At 36.4% G+C, this 23,689-nt stretch overlaps 5 protein-coding genes and 1 non-coding gene across 8 annotated transcripts; 3 read left to right on the top strand and 3 right to left on the bottom strand.

The window, feature by feature from the left end:
* The first annotated feature begins 262 nt into the window (after positions 1-262).
* Positions 263-6,027, top strand: LOC131769401 (uncharacterized). Its single transcript, XM_059085125.2, has one exon. The coding sequence runs from the start codon at positions 294-296 to the stop codon at positions 4,041-4,043; it is 3,750 nt and encodes a 1,249-aa protein (XP_058941108.2). The 5' UTR covers positions 263-293; the 3' UTR covers positions 4,044-6,027.
* Positions 6,028-7,141: 1,114 nt separating this feature from the next.
* Positions 7,142-13,076, top strand: LOC131769386 (testis-expressed protein 26). 3 transcript variants are annotated; one of them, XM_066161406.1, is made up of 10 exons: positions 7,933-8,020; positions 8,100-8,244; positions 8,328-8,502; positions 8,598-8,748; positions 9,418-9,553; positions 10,151-10,330; positions 10,843-10,934; positions 11,310-11,382; positions 11,814-11,961; positions 12,107-13,076. In XM_066161406.1, the coding sequence occupies exons 1-9, from the start codon at positions 7,934-7,936 to the stop codon at positions 11,912-11,914; spliced, it is 1,140 nt and encodes a 379-aa protein (XP_066017503.1). In that variant the 5' UTR covers position 7,933; the 3' UTR covers positions 11,915-11,961; positions 12,107-13,076. The 3 variants fall into 3 exon arrangements, with proteins under 3 accessions (XP_058941091.2, XP_066017503.1, XP_058941090.2); XM_059085108.2 differs by lacking the exon at positions 7,933-8,020 and adding an exon at positions 7,142-7,258 and having other exon boundaries at positions 11,814-13,076; XM_059085107.2 differs by having other exon boundaries at positions 11,814-13,076.
* Positions 8,948-9,029, top strand: Trnas-uga (transfer RNA serine (anticodon UGA)). The gene has a single exon. It is a non-coding gene; the product is annotated as a tRNA-Ser (tRNA).
* A 103-nt stretch (positions 13,077-13,179) lies between the features above and the next one.
* On the bottom strand, positions 13,180-17,002 carry LOC131769387 (uncharacterized). The gene is made up of 4 exons (XM_059085109.2): positions 16,839-17,002; positions 16,615-16,684; positions 14,568-14,613; positions 13,180-14,158 (listed from the first exon to the last, which is right to left on the bottom strand). The coding sequence occupies exons 1-4, from the start codon at positions 16,975-16,977 to the stop codon at positions 13,880-13,882; spliced, it is 534 nt and encodes a 177-aa protein (XP_058941092.1). The 5' UTR covers positions 16,978-17,002; the 3' UTR covers positions 13,180-13,879.
* Positions 17,003-17,476: 474 nt separating this feature from the next.
* On the bottom strand, positions 17,477-19,242 carry LOC131769397 (uncharacterized). Its single transcript, XM_059085119.2, has 4 exons — positions 19,077-19,242; positions 18,856-18,925; positions 18,129-18,174; positions 17,477-17,951 (listed from the first exon to the last, which is right to left on the bottom strand). Exons 1-4 carry the CDS (start codon positions 19,213-19,215, stop codon positions 17,670-17,672), a joined length of 537 nt encoding a protein of 178 aa, XP_058941102.1. The 5' UTR covers positions 19,216-19,242; the 3' UTR covers positions 17,477-17,669.
* Positions 19,243-20,188: 946 nt separating this feature from the next.
* LOC131769360 (uncharacterized) lies at positions 20,189-23,649 on the bottom strand. The gene is made up of 4 exons (XM_059085084.2): positions 23,486-23,649; positions 23,074-23,143; positions 22,158-22,203; positions 20,189-21,723 (listed from the first exon to the last, which is right to left on the bottom strand). The coding sequence occupies exons 1-4, from the start codon at positions 23,622-23,624 to the stop codon at positions 21,445-21,447; spliced, it is 534 nt and encodes a 177-aa protein (XP_058941067.2). The 5' UTR covers positions 23,625-23,649; the 3' UTR covers positions 20,189-21,444.
* Between the last annotated feature and the right edge of the window lie 40 nt (positions 23,650-23,689).

Here is a 23,689-nt window from a genome sequence, read left to right as displayed (position 1 = left end):
AGTTTAGAAAAAGACACTAATCGCTCACTTTGCACGACTTTATTATGTTACCTGATTAGAACTTGTTATTTATATAACTTCTGACGGTTTCCCGATGAGTGACCACGAAGAAGCACTCTTTTTTCAAAGCTTTGTCTCTGTATTCGTGACTATCCGTACTCCGGAACGCCGGGTACAGGTCGGGGTGGGGGAGGAGGGGAGATTACCACTGGCCTATTCCGGGGCGGCTCCTCAGCTATGATTACATGTGATCTTAGAACGGAAGTAGTTCGACTGGTGAAGGCCAAAGTCTCATGTTATTTTGCGCATTGAGAAAGGGAGCGACCAGAGCCACAATGCATTTGTTTTACTTTGTTTCGCTTTTACTCGGTGTCTCCATTTTATCTGGATCTCCGTCTCTCTCGCTGCGTGCAGATTTGAAGATAATTGTGGTTTCTCGAGTCAATGGAACAGACAACAGCACGTGTTGGAATGAAACTACAGTTCCTTGTCAAACTTTGAACTACGCTTTGAAACATATGTCCAATTCGACTTTTGTGCGGCTACGATCAGAGGAGTATTCTTATAACCTAACGGAACATTTCAACTTTACTGGCTTACGAGAGATTGGATTAATTGGAGACGAAGAAGCTGTATCTGTTGATTGTTTTCAAAACGGAAGTCTCTCTTTCGTAGGGAGCGAAAACATCACGTTGGAAAGAATTTTGCTACGTGGTTGTGGAGGTTTGCATAACAGCACAACTGGTGATGCGTTTAAAAAGTATGCTCGCATACCATTCCTCTCGGCTGTTTATCTCTCTGACTGCAAGGACGTGATCGTAAATAACTTCAGTATTGTTCAAAGTCCTGGGATTGGCTTGAATATGTATGATGTAGGAGGTGAAGTTCGCATCTCGTATTCCCGGTTTGAAAGCAATCAACCACTCAATTCCACACCGGAGGATATAGCAGTTGCTGGAGGTGGTGTTTATATCGAGTTTACCTTAAAAAGCGAAACCAATATGTCAGCATTTCCTTCCGATTTAACGAAGATACCGCGTACATTTGATAGTAACAGCACTTACATCTTTCACTATTGCACATTCAGAGATAACCTTGCGAAAGATCAGAATTTTTCAACTTTTATTGACAACCCTCATGGGAATGATCATATTCCCTTTGGAAGGGGAGGAGGGTTGTCAATATTTGTGAAAGGTGTGGCACAAAATAACGTCATTCAGATAACTCACTGTCATTTTGAAGACAACTATGCCCTTTGGGGAGGGGGAATTTTCGTTGAGTTTCAAGATAAGGTGCAGAACAACACTTTAGAAATAAATAATTGCAATTTTACAAATAATAATGCTACCTACGCAGGCGGAGCCATCAGAAGTGGGACAATAGCACATAGTAACCATCAGCAGTTACTTCCAAACCAAGTGATGAACAAGGGCTGTTTGTTTACAAGTAACAGCGCAGTTCTTGGTGGCGGAGTCTCACATCATGGAATTGGCTCTTTGTTAAAAGTAGAGAATAACAAAAGCCTCAATATTCAATTCACAAAGTGTCACTGGACCAATAACACTGCAACAATGGGTTCTGCTATCGGCCTTGCAGGTGAGGCACTTATTATTGGCAGTCAGGATTTGACTTCGAAAGGACCCAGGCTTGTTCACAGCATCATTCTTGAAGACTGCAATATCACCAATAATCGAATTGTATTAACAGAAGATGGAGATGTCATTGGTCAAGGAGCAATTTATTCATACTCAGTCCCTGTCATCTTTCAGGGAGTTGTGAACATTGAGTCTAATAACAACACTGCAGTGGTTACTGAGAATGTTATGCTGCATGTTGTTGGTAATGTTACCTTCCGAAACAATACAGGAGGACAGGGTGGTGCATTAGGATTGTATGGCACTTCAGTTATAATGCTTATGCCGGACAGTAACCTTAAATTTTTTGACAATGTTGCACTGCAGCAAGGAGGAGCAATCTACGTTAGAGATTCTGGTCCACCTGTTGTGGCATTTAAGACAACTGAGCTGAATACACGGCCATGTTTTATTGCCTTTAACAACACCTTCAGTCTAGAGGGAGTCAATAAATGGAAAACCAGGGTAATTTTCAAGGGGAATAATGCTTTGCAAAGTGGCGGCGGGAAATCTGTTTATGCATCAACTCTCCAAGGATGTCGCCAAGCCGGACAACCTCGTATAAATAACGAATCTCTTCAGTGGCACAATGTTATTGAGTATCAAGATCCTGATATAAGCGCCAAAGAACAGATTTCTACTGATCCTGTGAAAATAAAACTCATTGAAAGTGAATGGGGGGTTTCTCCCAGTGAGGTTTTTAATGCTTCTGTGGAACTTATTGATGAAAAAAATAGCTCAGTGTTAGGAATTGTCAACTTAACCATCACTGACAACAATGATCGTACTGTGAAACTTGGTACCACTTCAAACCTGTTTCTTATTCAAGGTAATTCACCCAAAATTAACAACCTACACCTTTTAGGAAAGGTGTACAGCAAGTTCAAAGTGCAAGCCAGCACAGTTGCAGGTCGGGTTGTGCAATTTTCCTTTCCTAAGCCATTGCAATTACAATTTTGTCACCCTGGCTTGGAACAGAAGAGTGGTGAATACAGTTGTACATGTTTGAAACAGCTCGGTATTTCACATTGCAGTGATGATTTCAAATTTGTGTTCTTAAAAAGAGGATACTGGGGTGGAACAAGAAAAGAAAAGAAAAACGAGTTCAGCACATACCCTTGTCCACCAGATTACTGTCATTTTGCTAAACATGATCCAAACTTTCAATACAACCCCAACACTCTATGTGTTAAAGGCCGCAATGGATCAAGTGTTCTTTGTGGGGCATGCAAAAACAACTACTCTGTAAACTTAGGAAATGAAAACTGTACAACAAAGTGTGACAACACCCATCTGTGGCTTCTTGTGGTATTTTTCATAGTGACACTATTCTTGGTATTGGTGGTGCTGCGTATCCAGTTGGACATCTTTACAACATATCTCAATACTTGGTTGTATTCCTACCAAGTAATTACATTTCTTCTTCAAGAGGGACAATACCTTGACCGTGTTATTAAATTTGTCATTGGCATTGCCAATTGGAGAATCAAAGGCGTTGGCACTTGTCTGTTTCATGGAATGAACAACCTTCAAAAACTTGGTATTAATTACATCCTTCCTTCATATGTTCTTCTGCTACTTCTTATTTTGGCCAAGGTTGCAAAGTGCCGCCCTACATGCTACATAAATAGGAATGTCTCGCGAGCCTTGTGCACTCTACTAGTTCTCTGCTATACGAATATTACAATGATTTCGTGCAACATCATTCACTATGTTCCCATACAAGGAAGATGGGTGCTCTATGCAGATGGTAACATTGACTTCATAAGAAATTGGAAGGAACACTTGCCATTCACTATCATTGCTTGCTTGTGGTTCATCCTTTTCGTTGCATTTGTACCATTGGTTCTTTTATTCACTCCCTGGTTCATGCGGCATTTTAAATTTTTAAATAATTTCAGGTTATTTTTTGACACCTTCCAGCAGTGCTTCAAAGATGAATACAGGTGGTTTGCGGCATTTTATTTCCTCTGCCGCATTTACATCTTGTTTATTGCTCTGTTTGTTCCATTCTCACCTTTGAAGAGATCCATCTTAGAGGTTTCCTGTGTCTTAATTGTGGTGACATGCCTCTACCTTCGGCCATACAAGAGTAACAGGAATGGCAATGCAGATTATGACTGGTTGAATACTCTTGATGCTGTGCTTCTCACAAACTTGTGTTTTGTGGTCATATTCAGCTCAAGCATCATCAGTGATGCCTCATTATCTGTTCAGAGAGGGCTAGAGAAAATTGTCAATGTCTTGGCTTATGTCCCACTTGCTTACCTTCTCTGCCTTGTCTGCTATTATGGATGGAAATACTTTTGTCCAAGGAACCTGGACTTTGATCATCATAGAATGGAACCAGAAGCTGCATCCTCGACTGCTACTGGAAGTACTCATCAAAGTCAGGCAAAGCCCATATAGAGCCATAGTACTGTTACACTTGTCAAACTGTTTGAGCACACTGCAATTATTTTAATTAGTAATTGTGCTCTTTTCAGGGAGCCTCGCCTAAGTGAGAAATTAGTAAATAGCTGTTGCTTGACCCTACCCCACTCAAGGGTTAGTCGTCAGATACTTTTTTCATTTGCAGTACTCCATGAATTTAATGCAATGGTAACATGTTAGTTATTTGAAGTCAACACTATGCCCTGGGTTGATTGCCAGCAGCTGTTTAGAAAATGAGCCTTACTGAAGATCAGACTTAAGAAAAGGATAGAAATTGGGCCAAGCTGTGTACTGGTCTTTAAAACTGTCATAGATGAAAAGCTGGGTAATATGATGGTTTTCCAAGTAAAACATTTTTGACAAAAAGTAGATAAATAGTAATAATGACTGAATTATTAACAAAAAAGACCAACAAAGAGCTAAGAATTATTGCAACTTTGAGACCAAAAATAGCTTTGCCATTTTTTCAGTTGTGAATATAGAATTGTAACACATAATCAATAGTCATTGTTACAGATGCTGCAGATTGAAAGCTTTTATTCAGTCATTAAACAATGTATGAAATGTGCTTAGGGAAAAAAAAGCCATTTTCTTTGTTCAAAACTTATCACTAAATTCATTTCAAAAGTTTCTCAACTTATTGTTAAATATATCTCAATGAAAAGTTTAAATTTTTGCTTGAGATTGAGTTCATTTTTTAAATTTTCTTACAGAAGTGGAAGTCAATTTTTTTATGATGATGTTGGTGACAGCTCATCGGAATCATAGAAAGATGTAACATTGCTCAAAAAATACTTTTACATCTTTGCATTGAGTCAATTCAAGTTAAATATATTTTACCAAGATATCAATGATATTAAGCTATAAATAATTTTTTTAAACATTTTGTAGACATCTACAATTATTATAGAAAGATACATCTTTTATTTTTTTACTGTCTTGTATTTCATGTTTGTAATTAGACAAGAGTGGGATTTTTGGGTTGAACAAAGACATAGTCAGCCATCATTACATAATTTCAACGTTTAAGGAGATCGACAGAAACAAGGAAGTTTAGAGGAAGCCTGTGAGTCTGATCTTCCACTACTGATCAATGAATTCATTAGCATTATGACAAGGAGTTTTTTTTTCATTTAGAGCGATGTGGCATAAATTTTTTGCATGCATTTATCTTTTTTACTTACCATGCAGACTGAAATGACAAAGGGGAATAATTGCAAGTCAAAAATCTATTCTATGAACTATTTCATTGCTCCCCTGAGATAATAGAGAAAATTGAGAAGTGCTCAGTTAATATTTACTAGTAAAATTAAAAATTTACTCAGATGCTGTGATGTACAGTTACCAGTAAACATTTCTATTGAAGGTAATGCATGTGGGAATCCATGTTTCTACATGTTTCCTTTTTGTGTGTGTATGTGTGAAGGAACTTTAACCCTTTCACTCCCAAGATCTCATGGGTAATTCTCCTTACTATTTGCTATATAATTCTTTTGATGTTAGTTCAGAGAACTTGGTATTGGATCAACTAGTTGAGTAATCCCATTATTGATATTTTTCTTTATTCTCATCACTTGTAAGATTGATATTTTATTGATGTTGTTAGGAGAAATTCAGTTGTGGTCACTTAAGGGAATTGGAGGGTTAGCAGAGTCCTAGTGTATCTTTGTAGTTGCTGAAAGCAGTCATTTGTTTGTCTTGTTGAATTTTTTACTGTGAATGTCATCCATAGTTCTGACTTCTAGCTGTTACGCAGTTCCTTGAAAATTTTAGGAAGAAAATTTGATGTGACAAGAAGATAGTCTATCACTGATAAGTTTGCCTATTCTCACAACCTATTACTGCTAAACAATGTATTACATTTAATGTTGTAGAGGGAAGTTTCTTGTTATTCACCTATGGTGAATTTAGGGCAGTTTGAAGATGCTTTGCATGAAAATAAAATAAAATATCATTTTAAAAAATCTGAAAGAAAATTTAGCATCTCTTTTGGCTTTTGTTTAAAAGGCTGTTACCAGTATTATTTTATTTAAAAGGCTGGTCTCCAGATGTCTGTTTCATGGTCACTTCCTCTGAAAAATATCCATACCAAAATTGTGCACACTCAAGAGAGACCTTTAAAATTTAAAAGTGGGTGGGAAGAAAGAAAAAGCAAATAAACAAAAAAAAAATCAAATTATGCAAATGAATTGGAGCTGAAAAAATAGAGATGGTTTCACAGATGATTTTGCCAGGAGGGGGTTGAGGATTTTTTTGGTCAGCTTGAAGAAGGTGTAGAGTAGGTTAAATTCCTTCCCTATTCTTTCTTTATAACAAGGCTTACTCCTACACTAATTTTGTGTATGTCTTTCATCTAACCCTCCTCTGTTCCACTCAACCCCCTTTCTATTTCATTTATCCCCTCCACTGTCTCCCCCTGACAACAGTTGAGCACATCAGAGTCTTCCAACCTGCAACAAAAGAAGTGACATTTGATCATAACTCCGTGTTTTGTGGCCCCCTACACACAAAAGATTTGCATTTGATGGCTTGAAAGAAAATTTAATTGCTCTATTCATGACGACTCATAGTTTTTTCTGCTCTACACGCCCTCCCTTCCCCTACCCCTTCTGACAGCGGTCTTGCGCTACTTCCTCTCCTATAAAGAGATGCATAGGGCTTGGATCATTTTACATAATTTTTTCAATTCACTTTTATTTCCCACTATTGATGAAGCTTCATTTTCCTATGAAAGGAGGCGGAATAATTGTTTGCCACAAGCTAATTATTTAGCAGGTATGTTCGTCATTTTGGCGTTTACATAACACATTCATACTCAGCAAGCATAAAATTACATATTTTGTACTGTAAAAGACTTACTTTATTCCTTCCAGATGATTAAAGAAACGTCCTTGCCGAATTTCTTTTGCATTTCGTTACAATACTAACAGCGGGTTTCTTGATAAACATTCTATAAATATCACACTTAATTACGCCGGACTAAAGAAGCAGCTTCCCACAGTCTGTATGGATGTCTAAGCCAATCAGATTCTACTGTCTCTGCGGTCAAGCGCTCTGCGTAGTGATATAGCTGGCTTCTTTTCAAACCCAAACATTCTTGACACGATTCAAAGAGTTTTTTGGCTCTTTCTGTTCTTTGCGGAGCGAGCATGACACAAGTGAAAGATTCGCGTACATGCGTTTTGCCCAAAGTAAGTACAAACAAAAGTATTTTCCGCACTTTTTCCCTGTATAAGCGCGAGATCTTTTTAATTACACCTGCACAATTTGCATAGCAACGTGTAAGTCGTGCTTCAAGTAGTTCTATAGCTTCTGTTAGAGTCAGAAAGTATCTTTATCTCTACAATTAACTGCAAAGGCTTTTAAAGAAACTTGTATGGTTTGATAAGAGTTGCAAAATGAAGTTCCAAGGAAAGGTCATGAAAAGTAAGGTTCGTGAATACACACAGGTGTCTGCGAAATAATATCTAATTCAAAGACGAAAGAAAACGGAAACACATCGGCTGCAAAGTGCAAATAAAAATTGAAGTTTTATCCATTTTCTTGCTTTCTTTTATGGTATTTTTTTTTTATTGAGAACTGGAAAATCATGTCATGGATAATGAAACAGCAATTAATGTTGGTTATAAGTTTCGACGGACAAAATATATGAAAGTTAACTTTCGACGGATGTTTACTACTATCTTTTATCAAGCGTTTGACGTGATACAGCTTAATATCATGCCATAAATCCAAAACTAAGAATAAAATTTGGAAAGAACGAAGATGAGGAAATTACAATGTTTATTTGCCGTAATTAGCGAAAACCGTCACTTCCGGTGTTGAAACATTTCCATACCACTTCCGCTTTTCACCACGACCGAGTTATGACTTCAACAATGGCGCCGCGTCAAATTGGGTGTCCCATCCCGCATCCTCCCATGCGCGCTTGGAGCGAAGATCAAACTTTGCAGGTAAAACAGCTTAAATTTAAGACAAGTTTCAGTAGGCTTGATCACTAAAACTGACTACATCACGTTAAATTTTCTGCAGCTGGACGAATCTGTCGTAACACCCGGCTTCGCTTACAACATTGCGAGGTATTTTCCTTCGGGAACTCAGGCTGATAAAGAGAGGTGTGTAGAACTCATGGAGAAGATTGGAGTATCACCAGATCCAGCAATGTGGTATTCAAGAGGTGCGAAGTTCTTAGAGTGATAACTTCAGAGTGTCAAAGAGAATTTATTAACCTAATTTGTTGTTATTATTGTTCGCAAATAGCCCCTCGATCGCGGACTCCGGTATCTCCCGCGCGACCACGAAGCGTGCCGCCACAATGCGCTCGTTTCCCCGAGAACAGCAAACCAAGCTATACAAAAAACCCGGAGTTGTTCTACATGACAACCAATAAAAGGGAATTCGGAGCAACTTTCGGTCCGCCGGCAGAGAATGCAAGGTAGAGGGATTTTCATTTTTATGTGTATGATTTGCGGCATCCTAGCAACGGAATGTGAACCTCATTTAGTTTTATCGTTCTTTCTTTTCACGCAGACCAAGGACTTCCAAGATATTTCCAAGTAGAAGTAACAACAACTCCACAACATATCAGGCTGATTTTAATGCAAAGAATACAAAAAAAGAAGAAGGGATTCGCACAGGTAGCTCGTCTGGTAACAGAAGGAATAATCCACACCCCTCCGAGGTAGGGATGGGAGATTACTTTAAGTTAAGAGTGACAAATAGCTAGAAACATTTGAAATCAATACAGTTGTGGTTATACCAAGTGTAAACGCTTATTTGCGTGATAATTTTCATTTTAAAGGTGTTCTCTAATGAATAAATGTCCACCATTAGCCTTCGAAGTAATAGCTAAATTCTTTAACCCCTTATCGAAGGGTCTAGCTGCGATGGCCGAGTGGTTAAGGCGTTGGACTTGAAATCCAATACGGTCTCCGTGCGTAGGTTCGAATCCTGCTCGCAGCGAATGATAATATCCTTTTTTTTTTTTTTTACGAATCGAAAATTTTCACTCATTACAAAGACAACTTGCGTGATTTAACTGCAGCTACCATATTTTCAGCATGTTTTTTAACTATTCTAATTAGGAATAACTAGTTTTTCAGTATGATTAGCTTAACAAAATATACTTTGATAGTCTGACTGTCCAGCAGAATTATGTTTGGATAGGAGAATTTATCTCGATAACAACTAAAATGTACAGGAAGGGAAACTCTTCAATTAATTTGCGAGTTATTCTGTACAAACAAAAAAAATTTCGCCAAAAGTGTTAAAACGAGCTTAAAATTCTAGAAGTAAGTTTGTTAGTCTTACAATTTTTCCACGATTTATTGTTGTGATCTCAATTCCATAGGCATTCATGACATGGAAATTCTCAGGCCGTTTTCCATCAGTCCCTGCTGAAGATATTGACCCAGAAGTAATGAATGAAGTGTGTAAAGATGAGCTTAAATCTACTTATCACAGTGATTACACAGGAATTCCACAAGGTAAGGCCAAACCAGTAGTTCTAATTAGCTCTATGGCTTCTTGCCGTCAATTATGTCTGTTCCTGGAAATGATGTAATAATTGGGTGAGTCATGAAATTTTAATCAGATCATGAGGATGTCTGAGGTAGTATATAAGCAGTAACGCAAGTAAAAAATGCAGCAAATATTACGTGTAACTAATCCCTTCTTTTCTTGCCTAAAATCTGTAATTTTGCAAATGAGGTTGATTTTAATTTTTTGTGGTATATTTTTGAAAAAGTTTTTGGCAGAAAAAGTCCTGGGATCAATAGAAAATGATAACCAACTCCTTATTGTTTTAAAGAGAAGGGAACAATATTTCTTGGAGGATATATGCTGGCCATGGGTTTTATTATTTTAATTTCTTGTGTTGCTAATGACCCACAGTATATTTTGGTAAACCAAACTAATTTTAATCTAAATTTAAACACAGACTGCTCAACATCATTAATTGCTAAGTTTATTGAATTAATTTAATTCTCAACAAAGTTTTACTACCTGTTTCAAATGTTTTGGAACCAATATTGAATTTCTTGACAAAGGATAACAGCTTTTTGTCTTTTTTTTTTTTTTTAAAGGGGTGAATGTTTGTACTGTGTTTGAGGGAAATCTTACTCCCTCTCTGTACAAACCTCCCCATACATTGGACTCCACCTCCCGGTACAGTTATCAGGTACCTGTTGTAAGGCATACATTATCAGCAAACTTTACACGTTTTGGGTGTAACAGGAACAAGTATAAGTCAGCTGTGGGTGCAGGTAGGTCAGAGAAAGCATTATGTTGTCTTCTGATAATTTTCCTTGATAGCAGTGGAATTAACTTTAGATACTTTTGTAATTTAAAAGAACAGAATTGTTTTGGTCCATTAGTCTCCTTCCATAGATAGTGGAGGTTAAGATTCTTAAAGATGAGGCCATCTCCAGCAGCATAACCATGTTTATTTTAGCAAATTTTTAAGGTGAAACAAGAATGTGCAAGCACATGACACAACTTCACTAAAATCCCCCAAAGCTCGATTGGCACAGGAGTAACACAACATATAACAGAACAAGAATTTATTTGTTGAAAAAATTACAACTCAAAACATGGACTTTAATTAAAGACACAAATTTAATGTCTGTCATTCATAAACAATGTGCCTTTAAAATATTATTACTAATTATAAACATCACCATTGTTTCTTTTATTTTTGTTCAGTAGAATGGTAAAATCATACTTGATGTAAAGATCATTGATTAAAGATTTGATTCTTTCCTTATTACTTCTCAAGTTCCTACAGTATCCTACAATTCTCCCCAAATGCATCTTTATGGACAAACACATTACTCAAGAGATTATGTTGACAAGTCTGCTGTTCTTAAGGTCAGTGTAATTAAAACCAATGACAAAATCATCACACAGTAAGCAAATACCGGGAAGAAGTTCAATTTTTTTAAACCAAAATTTGAAGTGCTTCTTATGAACCAAAAAAAATTTTAAAAAAACAAACAAACAAAATAAACTAAGCATTTTATCAAGAAAGTTGAAAATAATGCAATTTATAAATAACTATAATTGTAGGAGCCCTGAAGATTATTACAGAACTTCCTATAGAAATATCCCCCATCTGGGATGCATTGGGATGGGATGACATAGACACCCAAGGGGCTTTAGAGTAAATGTTGAATGATTTGTATCTGAAAAAATTTGTTCAAGGTTGATCTGATCTTGGGTCTGATCATTATTGTCATTTTTTAGGAAAGATCTAAATATGACCAGTATGCAGAAATTCCAAGATTGGATGAGTATTTAAAAACTGCAAAGCCATATGGTAAGAGTCTGCCAAACAATTTGCTTGAAAAAAAGAAATAGAGAAAGTCAAAGTTCATATACTGTTCAATTTTCATGAGAAAGTTGTTAATGACAAACGTTATCCAAATAAGAAAAATCTTAGAAACAAGAATAGTAGATTGTTAAAAAAAACAATAGTCATAGACTGAGGAAAAATAAGGCAACTAATTAGGAGAAGAACATTAATTTTAGGAAGTCAATTATAATTTTAGTATAATTTTATAATTATTATTTTATAATTTAATCTTGTTTTTTTCCAAATAACCCTCCAAATGAATCACACTTCATCTTAATGGCAAATACTTTCATTTGGAAAGTCAATTTCAAATATATTTTTTTATCAAATCTTTTTTTCATGATTTACTGATGACAATTGACCACAAACTTTTGTACTCTCTATCTCCTAAACAGAAAGGGAAAGTTTGATGCAAAAATTACAGAGCTTAGCAACAAAAGACAGGCGAGAGAATCGTGACCCACAGTGGCTTTCACAATGGACAGGTCCCGTGTGAAACCATTTCACAAGGGAGAAGCCATGCATTGCTGAAATCTGGAAAATGTTTGTTAATATATTCCAATACAACAATCATTCACTCATCTTTTAAATCCACTGCAATTGTTGAAAACAATGATAAAACTTCTTCATTGTCAAAGTCACTTTGAATGTAAATAGTCACGTCTGCACTATATTTTTTTCCTTGCAGTCCAGGAAAATGACTGACAATCTGGAAAAAAGGCAATACAGTGATAAACAAGAGACAACATAGTTGTTGTTGCAGAAAGACTTTGCAGCTTTTTTATCTATCTTAATAAGTTAATTGGTAGAGTTCTTTCATTATGGCTGATATACTGATCATTAATTTAACTAACTAAGATGTATATCTGTAGAGAGAGAAAACTTTGTCATAAAAAATAAAGGGAAAATATTTATTGATTTTTCATTATTTAAAACAAGAGGAAATCATGAACTTTATGAACATTTCTCTGTGCTTAGCAGTGAACATAGTGTAATTGTATTTGATGTTCCATAGTTTTAAGAGATTCTTACTTACATCACAAGACAACTATGACTTCATAAGTTATGGTGTCACTCACCAAAAAAAGAAACCTTTGTCTTGAGTGCTTAAACATACACTAAATTAAGTTAATTTTACAATTTGAAAACAGCTCATGAACATTAATAGTGCTATTAATGTAGCATGACTACAAAATGGTTTCAACTGTTGAAGCAGTAAAGCATACTTGTCATTTAATGTGAACTTCAAGTACATTTACTTTGCAAATTTCTTAACAAATTTCTTTCCCCTGTATGCCAAAAAGGAATGGTATTGACAAATGATGATGTTCCTATTTATTATCGACTTATCCTATTTACCCCCAATATATAAGGTCGTGGTTGATTGAAGGTCGGATAAAACCATCCACAGGATAAATCTCTGCCCGGTGGGTAATGCTATACATTTTGCCATCACTTACCAGTTGGATAGCGATTTATTCATTTATTTATTTTGTGTTGGATAGCTTTATTGGCCCTTCATACAATCGAGCCAAGTACTCTAGCACATTAATTTTAACATCCTCATTGTGCAGAAGCATTACATTTTGACATTCCTGTCCCAGCAATAGGCAGGAAGTTTGTCACTATTGACCTGGTGAAACAGCCTAGCCTGCCATGAGTCTTGCGTAGCTCTAGTTGTAGATTGTCCATAGTACTAATTGGCAGGTGGTGCTGTGGACTCCTATTGGGAGCACTCACAGACCTTTTTCCCAAAATCTCTAAGCTCATGCTGTGCACATGCTTATTCTTCTGAACATTGGTTACAAACAAAGGCATATTCCTTACTTTCCAAGTTAGGGGAATGTTGTTCGCCCTTATACAATGGAACCTTTTCCATTAGACACCTCAGGTCAGAGTTCACCTTTACTAATGGGATACAATCTGTTGTGGCTATGAAAAGTTTTCATTAACTTTCCCTGTTACCTTTGTTCAGGGTTCCACCATGCTTAACTCTTAAACTCCCAACAGTGATTAATATGTATCTTCTCCCTTTAATAGCCATACATTATCCAGCAAACAGGTGATAAGAATACTCAAACTAATCAGGTATATGCTGTTATCTTGATCCAACACCAAATTCTTGAAACTGATTTACTAAGCAATATGTAGCAGGTAGAGGAGAGAATTGATAATCAGATCTTGGGAGTTAAATGGTTAATATGTATGAACAATGCAACTTGTGTGGCTGACTACGATGATTACAAGTATTCATGCAAATGTGCTCCAGGATATTTTGGAAAGGATTGCGAAGGTGACATCAAAATGCTTTTTCTATAATTTTGTTTCTTTTAAGACTTAATTAACTAAGTGAAACGCTGTAAGTACCTCATTTACGTCACATGCTGAGTTCAAGCCTGAGAATTACTAATTAAAGAATTACCACACAAATCAATGATATGATCAATTTAAAAATTCCTACTTAATAAGATTTTGTTTTCTTCCCTGTTGGTTGTCCATTTCCTGCATGATCTACTATAATATTTCCTAGGGTCACCATACAGAGGAAGGGAACAAGTATCCAGATGCCATTTGGAATAATGTATAAAAACACTGCAGACTTCCAGTCATTGTGGTTCACAAAGTGTTGTCCACCACACAACTCACTAGAGACGAGGAAGTAGAATACTGTTTTGGAAAATGTCATTGTGCTCACCATGAAGGCAACCAACACTGATAGTCCAACTTTTCCCCTGTTATACTAGAAAAAGAAAAAAAATTTCAAGTATGTAACTTTTCCCCCAAAATTGCCTCCATCCCATTGCCAGTATAGCAAATAAGCACCTCTCGGTAAGCACCCCCCTTTCTCCTCAGTTTCTTAACTTCTCAGAGTTATTAGCATCTAATTTCTCCTTACAATATCACCCCTTAATCACATATTAAGGTCATGAGAATTCAGAATATGATCAAAAACTGGACACAATCTTGATTTTCAAACAAATCCTCCTTGCAAGTACATCAGGAAATGTATAGACAACAGTACGGAGAGTGTGCATACTGATTGGTAGGGTTCAAAGGGTATGGGTATGGAAAATTTGGAGCTTTATCACACAATAAATAAACACCTTATTTGTTTGTTATGAGTGAGAGACAACTGCAAAACCACTCACCATTATTAAAGAAATGACATTGAGACACATTTCCACCAGATTCATGCTGAGACAAGAGTAAAAGAAATATATGTCATGAGGAAGATGGTGAGTTGAATCTGAAATAAAAGAATCCAACTGGGGTGGATCTGGAGAATTAGAAAGAGCAGGGCATGAAATTGCATCTAATATAGGTGCCAATGCAACTAAATTTTTCACTTTGGTGACCAAACTCTGAAAATTAGTTGCCAAATTGGCAACTAGAATGTTTTATCATAACCATTCCAAGAGATATAGTGAATTAAAATTATAAATCCACTGCAAACTTCCTCGTTAAGTTTGTTTCCAAAATGCAGTACATGCATCTCTATCAATAAATAGATACCATCTTGGATTTAGGTGAGCCTGAACATTGAATATCATCCATCCTAGTGTCCACTTTGTAGCATGTTGAAGATCTTTTCCCTAACTTAATTTTTGAGGGTCTGTCTAGAACGCTGACAGCGTAAAAATGGTTTTGTTTGTCTTGGAAAATGGAGACCAACTTTTCTTGAATTGGCTACCATTTTGAAGAATTTAGGAGCCAAGTGGCAATCAGAAAAAAAATTAATTTCACACCCTGAAGAGGGAACTGAAATCAGTCACTGTCTCTCTTGATACCACAAATACAATAACACAGCATTTAGTCAATAGAACTGTTCAAAAGAGCCTATAACAATAATAATAATAATAATAAAAATTACAGTTTCTTAAATTGTGATTGGTTTAAAAAAACTCTTATTTTCCACTAATTCACTTGCTAAGTTGTTAACAGACAGTTTGTTATCGTACAGTCCAATAAGCCAATCACTTTCAAAGTTGTAGTTTTAATCAAACATTTACAACCTTTCATGCAACTTTTTCCTTTCCTTCATAGCTTGGCTATTGTTCTTCAGTTTCTTGGAAATTGTAATAAGACTTAGTGTCCTCCAATTTGGTCTGTAATCATATTCATGATAAACAAATCGGACTCCTGTGATGCATTTCTCCAATTTTGTTACCACTCCTATGATTACAGACCAAACTGGATTCCATCCAGTCCTATTACCATTAATAATAACAAAGAATAAAAAATTCTTCAGAAAGAGATCATACCCCCTCTAGCCTCCAATACCCAAGTTCAGTTTGTGTCAGTTTGCAATATAGAATTAACTGAATGACATATAGTAAAAGAACAGCCAGTATATGTACACCATCTCCTTTCCAGGATAAGAAAAGGGGGAGTAACAGGTAGGTTTTTTGCATTTGAGTCCTAAAGGTCGTTGTGGTAATCTTGCCAACACTTCGATGTAGTCTCCCCAGGTTTGGCGCCTTGCACCACTACGTACATTTGAAGAATTTGAAATTCATTGCAACATCTTCAAGAGTCTTTGGAAATGTTTGCAAGTCATTGGAACATATTCAGTAATATCGAAAGTAATGTCCTGAAAATGTTTTATAAAATAATTTAAATAGTACGCGCACTCTGATTGGCCACAAAACCATTTTACATGAGCGTATGTAAACACGGTTTTCGTTCCTCTTTCATTACTTATTTAATAAAAGAAATGTAAAATGGTTTCCGTGTTTACATAGCCCAATGTAATCACTTGGGAGGTTGGGAGAACACCTGATAAGCTGGAAACCACTCCGCTTCGCGTCGTGGTTTCCTACGCTTATCTCGTGTTCTCCCAACCTCCCGCGTGTTTACATTGGGCTATGTAAGGAACGAAAACCGTGTTTACATACGCTCATGTAAAATGGTTTTGTGGCCAATCAGAGCGCGCGTACTATTTGAATTATTTTATAATTCTTCATTGTAAATTGCGGTGCTAATGATATGAAAAAATATTGATCAACTATCTTACCTAAGGAAAGTTGACAGGTACCTACACAGCCGTTATAGAATAGAAGCATTCACACTCAGAATATTTAAAGTGCATCAGCAGTAAAACCATGCTGCCTCATACGGCGATTTTGATATCACTGATCAGGGAGCTCACAATATTATTTACTACGAGGGAAGCTAACTGTAGTTGAAAAAACTCACAAGCTTTGTCCGTAATTAAAAGTGTCATCTACATCGGCGTATCTTTTGTCGACGTGAATGTAAATATTATCTGAAACAAACAAAATCAAAGTATGTCTAAATTTGATCCTAAGACTACTGGGCTATGTAACAAGCTACTGAAAACTTTGCAGAGACAAATCGTTTCTTCTACTTTTTGCGTGACTTCTAGCTGAGTCATACTTCGGTCCTAAAGTACAACTTACAATGCAGAAAGAGATAGTTCCATTTTCCTCCCGGTAGTGTATGGGGTCGCAAAATCACAAACAAGGCGTCGATTGTGACCATAATACTTGAGAAAAAGAGCCAGACAACGACCCAAATTGGAAGATTTTGCCCCGCCATCTGTGATATGGTCCGATATCCTACGGACCTGGGAAATTGCGCAAGGTAGTGTGGGTAAGGTTTTGGACCTAGTCACGCAACGCGATACGTCACGATTGGTAAGTGGATATCAGACTTTCACTTCCAACATCCAACTATGAATTTTATTTACTGCCTGTGATACATTTCGTACAAGGGTAGAACCTGTAAAACAGATGGCATTTTTTGCGTTTTCAAAGCAAGAGGAGGCTTGTGATTTTTAAATTCCCTCCATTTACATAATCTGCCCTTGAATCTCCTCAAAGCACAACAAGTTTCACATTCTGCAAGAGGCATATCTTTGGTAGTCGCTCTTTCAATCGTGAGGGACAGTTTTGGCAAGATTAATTTCTCTTGGTTTGAGGAATTTCCATAAGTCCCCTTGCCATTTAAAACATGGGTAGCTGAGATGGAAAAAAAGATATCATAGGCTTGTAAAGAATGAAGAGTAGAAATGATTGAAGTCATTTTTGTGAAGGGAAATAGTTTATTTTGTGAAAATGTCATTTCGAAATTTTTTTTACAATCATGACTATTTGTAGCCTGTGGCATGGTGCAATCTACCTCTGATTGACAATCAACCACTTGCATTGCAGGCTAAACTACTATTCAATCTCAGCTTTTATTTTTCAAGATGAAAAATAATATGTATGGGGCTATGGTTCAGCAGAAATTTACTGAGATTTCAGATGTTCTTCTTCTGATGGTTGTCCATTTCTCATGTGATCAATCATTATTTGTCCTGTGGCCACCATACAGAGTAAGGGAAGAACTATCCAGATACCATTTGGAACAATAAATAAAAAAACTAATGTCTTCCAATCATTGTGGCTCAGAAAGTGATGGCCGCTACACAACTTGCTGGAGACAAGGAAATAAAACACTGTCTTGGATAATGTCATTGTGCTCACCATGAAGGCAAGCAGCACTGCCAATCCATCTTTGCTGCTGTTTTGCTACAAAAAGGGACCATAAAATTAGTTATATAATGAGCTGAATTACAAACGCATTTCATTGGTTCTTACCAACTACATTTTGATGTCATTAGTGATCTATTAATTAAACAGACACTCAGAAACATGGAATCTACTTGTTAATTTTGTAACAGTTTGGTGACTAATAAATACACTCACCATTGTCAAAATGACAATGTTGAGACACATCTCCAACAAATTCATGCTAGCAAAAAAAGAGATACAACAACAACCTTAGTGAAAGGTATTTACTGTATTTCCAAGAATAAGGGTCCAAACTCTAAAAAGCACCCATCCCCTAGGCCATAATTTCAAACAAGCCTGCCTCTAAAGTAGCCTTCCCCCCCCTCAATAGTAGGGAATTACAAGTAAAATCTGTTTCTATTGCCACTTAATCTCTATCTCTAACTTTTTAAGCATTAACTAGCGTGGAATCAGAAGAAGAGAGTATTTTTTTTCATTTCTAGTTATTTCTAACTCCATGTACTTGCAGAGTAGAGTTCCTCAATGTGATATCTGTTCTTTAGATTTTTTGTTTTATTGCTGCGCTAACTAAATAAGCGCACCCTTACGATTCGGTGCCCACCTTCCAAAAGCGCCCCCGCTTTTGACCAAAGTTTTAATTAAGCGCCCGGGTACATATGAATTCGAGGAAATACTGTGTATTATTAGTAAGAATGAAAATATCATAACCGTGCAATAATCAACTGAAAAGAGAGAAATGTGCGAAACGAACACACTTTTTTGGAATTTGAGACTCAGATGCATTTAACACATACAGATTAAAGAGTTTGATTAACAGGTATTTACTGATTTCAACTGTACATAGGTTGAAAATGTTATCTATCAAACTTTCATCATTCCTCAGTATTTGTGGAAAACTTACAAGCTTTGCCCAATGACAAATGTGTCTTTCAGATCTTTGTACCTAGGATCAACTTCGATGAAAATGTTGTCTGAAGGAAAAAACAAAAAATTGTTACAGAAACAGACTTTTAAAGGAATTTTAAGAAGATATAACACAAGTTAATGAAAACTCCACGTTAGTACGAACGTGGATAAAATTGCGTGACCTGAATGCAATCAACAGATGCAAAAAATACTTACATGGTTCAAAAAGGAAGTTCCATTTTCCATCTGGTAGTGTATGGGGTCGTAAAAGTACAAACAAAGCGTCGATCGTGACCACAATACTTGAAATAACGAGCCAAACTGCTACCCAAAATGGAAGAATTCGCCCAGCCATGTTTAATCTTGGGCCACTCTCTATGAAATGATCACGCAACGTCTTGTGGGTCAGATTTAAAACAGCCTGTCCCTATAGTCACGCAAGAGTAAGTTCTAAAATGTAATGGTTTGTAGAAGTTTGCCAAAATGGCGTGATAAAATTATGTGGGCTTCAAATTGCGCGAGGCTTGATGAAAAGCTCTCTGGATAAAATTATTTTGTAAAGAGGCACGTCTCATATTTCTAAACCGTCGTTTAATCTAAGTCTAATTGTCTTGATAATATAATTTCAGTGAAAAAATTGTCTAAGGAAAAGAACAGCCAAAAGAAACAAATCAAACCACAATGGATAATTGTGTCTACTCTTCTTTTTTTAATTTGCTTTTTTTCTTCATTTTGAGAAACCTCACCCCAGTTTTCCCATCAAACCTTCTGACATGTTGAACATAGGCTACTGAGTCTGACTTGATACAAAATGTGTTGATGTATACAGAATCATAGTATGGAGATTTGCCATGAGGAACTAGGAAAGTTCACTTAAGGTTGCCTCTAAGGAGTTCAATATTAGATGGGGGGGGGGGGGGAGGGGGTTATTGAGCATGCATGCACCTTATTTGAAATCTGCAAGCAAGTGCTCATAGAGAGGCATGAGGAGAAGTGCTGGTATATAGCACTGAAGAAGATGAATTGATTGTGAGCCAAAATGAACTTGGCAAAGAAGAACAGTCAAAGTATTGATGCTGCAGCTTGTAAATTGCATTGCTTGTGATGCTCTCAGGATTCAAAACATTTTCAAAGACAGTTTTGGAATTAAGGGAGGAAGGTAGGAATGGAAGAAGCAAAGACTGTTTTATGACATTTTGATAGGTTTGTCAGTTTCTTCAAGTGTAAATTCGCACAAATCTAAGTGTAGCTTATCTTTGCTCTAGTAAAGGAAACTAAAACAATGTTAATGTACCAAGGCATAATTGAAAAACTACCACACACTTGGCTCTGACAATGGACTTTACTTCATAAGCTAAAAATATACATATCTCTTCTTTTATTGGTATGTAAAATCAGTGGTGACTTAATCTTTATTCAGTATAGATTGATAATAGACTAGAAGTTTCTCTTGTCTCCTAAAACAGCAGAAAAGTTCTTTTAGAAACAGAAAAAATTAGCCTAATGATACACTGATAACATATATGTCTTGTTAGCTATCTTACCAATAACTACCTTTACCCCTACCGTACAGGTAAGCAAGTACATAGAGTTAGCAGTACATTTTGGATCTTCAAGATCAATTGATTTAAGGGTCTCATTGCGCTATTTCTGAAAAAAAAAAACTAATTGTAGCCAAATTTAGATCATGTAAATTGCTAATCCAATTGTTCCTGATATAAAAATAGCAGCAAGACAAATTTGGGCATGAAAATCATTAAAAATTTCTGTCAAGGAAGAATGAGAACGAATATTATTTCTCCACACAACTTATCCGCACTCCAAGCAAAAGATAAATTATTGTTTGAAAACAGCATTTTTATATCCTTGTTTCATGAAGTCTTTGAGAATGCAATAAAGGACATTCTGATGGTGTTAAAAACCAGGACATTTCAAGTATTGTTTGTTTATTACAAAGGCCAATAAGAACAATGGTAAATTTTATAAAGTGCCAGTAAGGACTCAGCTCAAACTAAAAGTGAGGGAAACTGACTGAAGCAAGAGAAAAAATTTTGAATGACTCAGCCATGAATAGTTTTAGTTTTGTATCAGATGGGTGACAGATTAAGGAAAGTAGAACCATTCCATTAAAACAAAGAGTCATTTCAACACAAAATTGAAAACCTACTAAATCAGTGAAAAAAGACTATGAAGTTTTACTGCAACCCTTCACTGTAAGTCCTAAAAAAATCAGCTTCTAATTTCTCCCTACAGTAATACTGCAGATTCATTTATTAACCCTTTAACTCCCATGAGTGATCAAGACATAATTTCTCCTTACTATATCTATACAATATCATGCTGGCAAGTGATGAGATTAAAAGGAAATATCAATTATGAGATTACTAATTGATTCAATACCAAATTCTCCAAACTAACATGATGAGAATCGTTTGGCAGACAGTGAGGAGAATTACCAATGAGATCTTGGGAGTTAAGGGGTTAAGATCATAAGAATAAATAAAATGATTGCTGATATAAAAAACAAGTAAACTATCTTTGTCTGTTCAGTAGAATATGGATTCTGATGTCTGGGTGTCAAAGGTTACTGGGATTTCTTCTTCTCTTTGGGTAGTTGACCGCTTTCCATGCTGTGTACTAATATACTTCCTGTGGCCACCATGCAAAAGAAAGGAATGACAATCCAGAAGCCATTTGGAATGATGTACAACAATACTGTTTTCCTCCAATCCGAATGGTTCACAAAGTGTTCCCCATTACACAGTGAAGTAGACACCAGGAAATACAACACTGTCTTGGAAAATGTCATTGTGCTAACCATGAAGGCAAGCAGGACTGAGAGCCCTGATTTCCCACTGATGTGCTGAAATAAATAAAAAAATGATCAGAGCTGAGTTTTCTGAGAAAATATAAAGCAATCAATATTTAAACTGTAAAACTGTAATACTCCTGACCAGAATATCACTCTAGGTAGAGAAGGGCTCCAAGTTCATCTTTTCAAAAAGTCACCTCTTGGCAACCTTCAATATTGTTAAAAAGTTGGTGTAAAATATGTCATCAACAGGAGGACATTACAGGTTGTATTACTTGATTTATTAAGTGAGCCAAACACTATGTTTGCCACACTTCTGTTTGCTTGCTTGCCAACTAAAGGATTGTCGCAATGGTCAAGACAAAAAGGATGAAGAGGCTCTAGCAGCAGAAATGATTTACAACAAAGTTGGCAGGACACAAAGATCCTTGACATCATATCATCAGTTACAAAATCAATAAAACTGTTGTGCAAAATGTACTTACTATGGCTAAAACAACATAGTTGAGAAACACCTCTACCAGATTCATCCTGAGACACAAAATAATAGGTGGCAGATGAATATCAACATCAATCAGAGTGGTAGACTTAACCCTTTAACTCCCATGAGTGACCAAGATCGACTTCCTCCTTGCAATATCCATAAAATATCAACCAGATAAGTGATGAGGATAAAGAAAATTATCAATTTGGGGATAATTAGGTGATCCAATATTAAATTCTCTGAACAAAGATTATAAGAATTGTTTGGTTGACAGTAGGAGAATTACATATTCAATCTAGGAAAAGGAAATGCAGGGGTCCAGTGGTGAATGTGCTAGACTTATGTTCAAAAGGTTCCAGTTACAGCTGTCATCAGTTTCATTTGATCAATTTCTTTATTCTCACAGTGTTTCATTTGACCACAGAATATGAATGGGTATTTTTGAACCCTCAGAGTAACAAGATAAAATTCTGAAGCAGCCTGAATGGATTGACTTTTAAAGGTCTGGGTTGGAGATCTTGCCCAGTCTTTACTCATGCAGTGCCTCTCTCTGCAGAGGAGTATTGATGGGTACCAGAAAACTGCCCAGGAAGCCTGACAGAATGCCTGGGAAGGGGGGAGGGGGATTTGATACTTTGAACGGTCAGCATCCCATTCAGCATTTCTCATCATTGCTTCATGATTCACAAACCAGGATAAGCCCCGAATGGGATGGATCTCTTGCTTTTAGAGAAGAATTGAACAAATGGACCATCATCAAATAAAATGATTTTGTGCAAGGAAGCAAAAAAGTCTCTGACAGCTATGACAGTTACCCTCATATTCTAACTTTACCTTCAAACCAATTCGGAACTAAGTCATGAACTATTGCCAGTTACAATTTAATTCTACCTTCAATTTCACTGATGCAAACTTACAAGCTTATTCCCTTGACAAATGTGTCCGTGAGATCTGAGTATCTTAAATCAACTTGGAGGTAAAGATTGTCTGAAAGAGAAATTAAATAGAATGACATTGCAACTTAGTCACGTTACAGTTTGCTTTATGGAATTTAAAACTTTGGAGTATTTCAATGTAAGTAAGCTCGTCTTTCTGTATCGGCCCTTGCTTCAAAGTTGAGGCACGTACAACAACTTTTTCCAACATTTATCTCGCAAGAATGACAAATACATCCGTTTTTATTCAGCTTGAAGGGTACAAAAACAAACTCTAAAAAAATTGAGTATAAAGTGTTCTTAATCGCACCGAGCGATCAAATGTAACATGCAACATTCGTTACTTTTCTGTGCACTTACGCGTGACATTAGCAAACATGAGATTTATGCTTACAAGGCTGGACGATGTGGTTCCATTTTCCTCCTTGTAGGGTATGAGGACGCAGAATGACAAACAAAGCATCAATTGTGCAAATAATACCCGAAATAAAAAGCCATGCTGAAACCCAGAATGGAAGATTTCGCACCGTCATCTTCGATCCTCGAGAAGCTCTCTAACCTTGGTAACAAGCGCAATGTATCATGGGTCAGGGTTACT

The sequence above is a fragment of the Pocillopora verrucosa genome, chromosome 14, assembly GCF_036669915.1.
Source record: "Pocillopora verrucosa isolate sample1 chromosome 14, ASM3666991v2, whole genome shotgun sequence".
Classification (NCBI taxonomy): domain Eukaryota; kingdom Metazoa; phylum Cnidaria; class Anthozoa; order Scleractinia; family Pocilloporidae; genus Pocillopora; species Pocillopora verrucosa.
The sequence above is the reverse complement of the archived record's forward strand: the minus strand, read 5'-3'. Positions and strand labels throughout refer to the sequence as shown.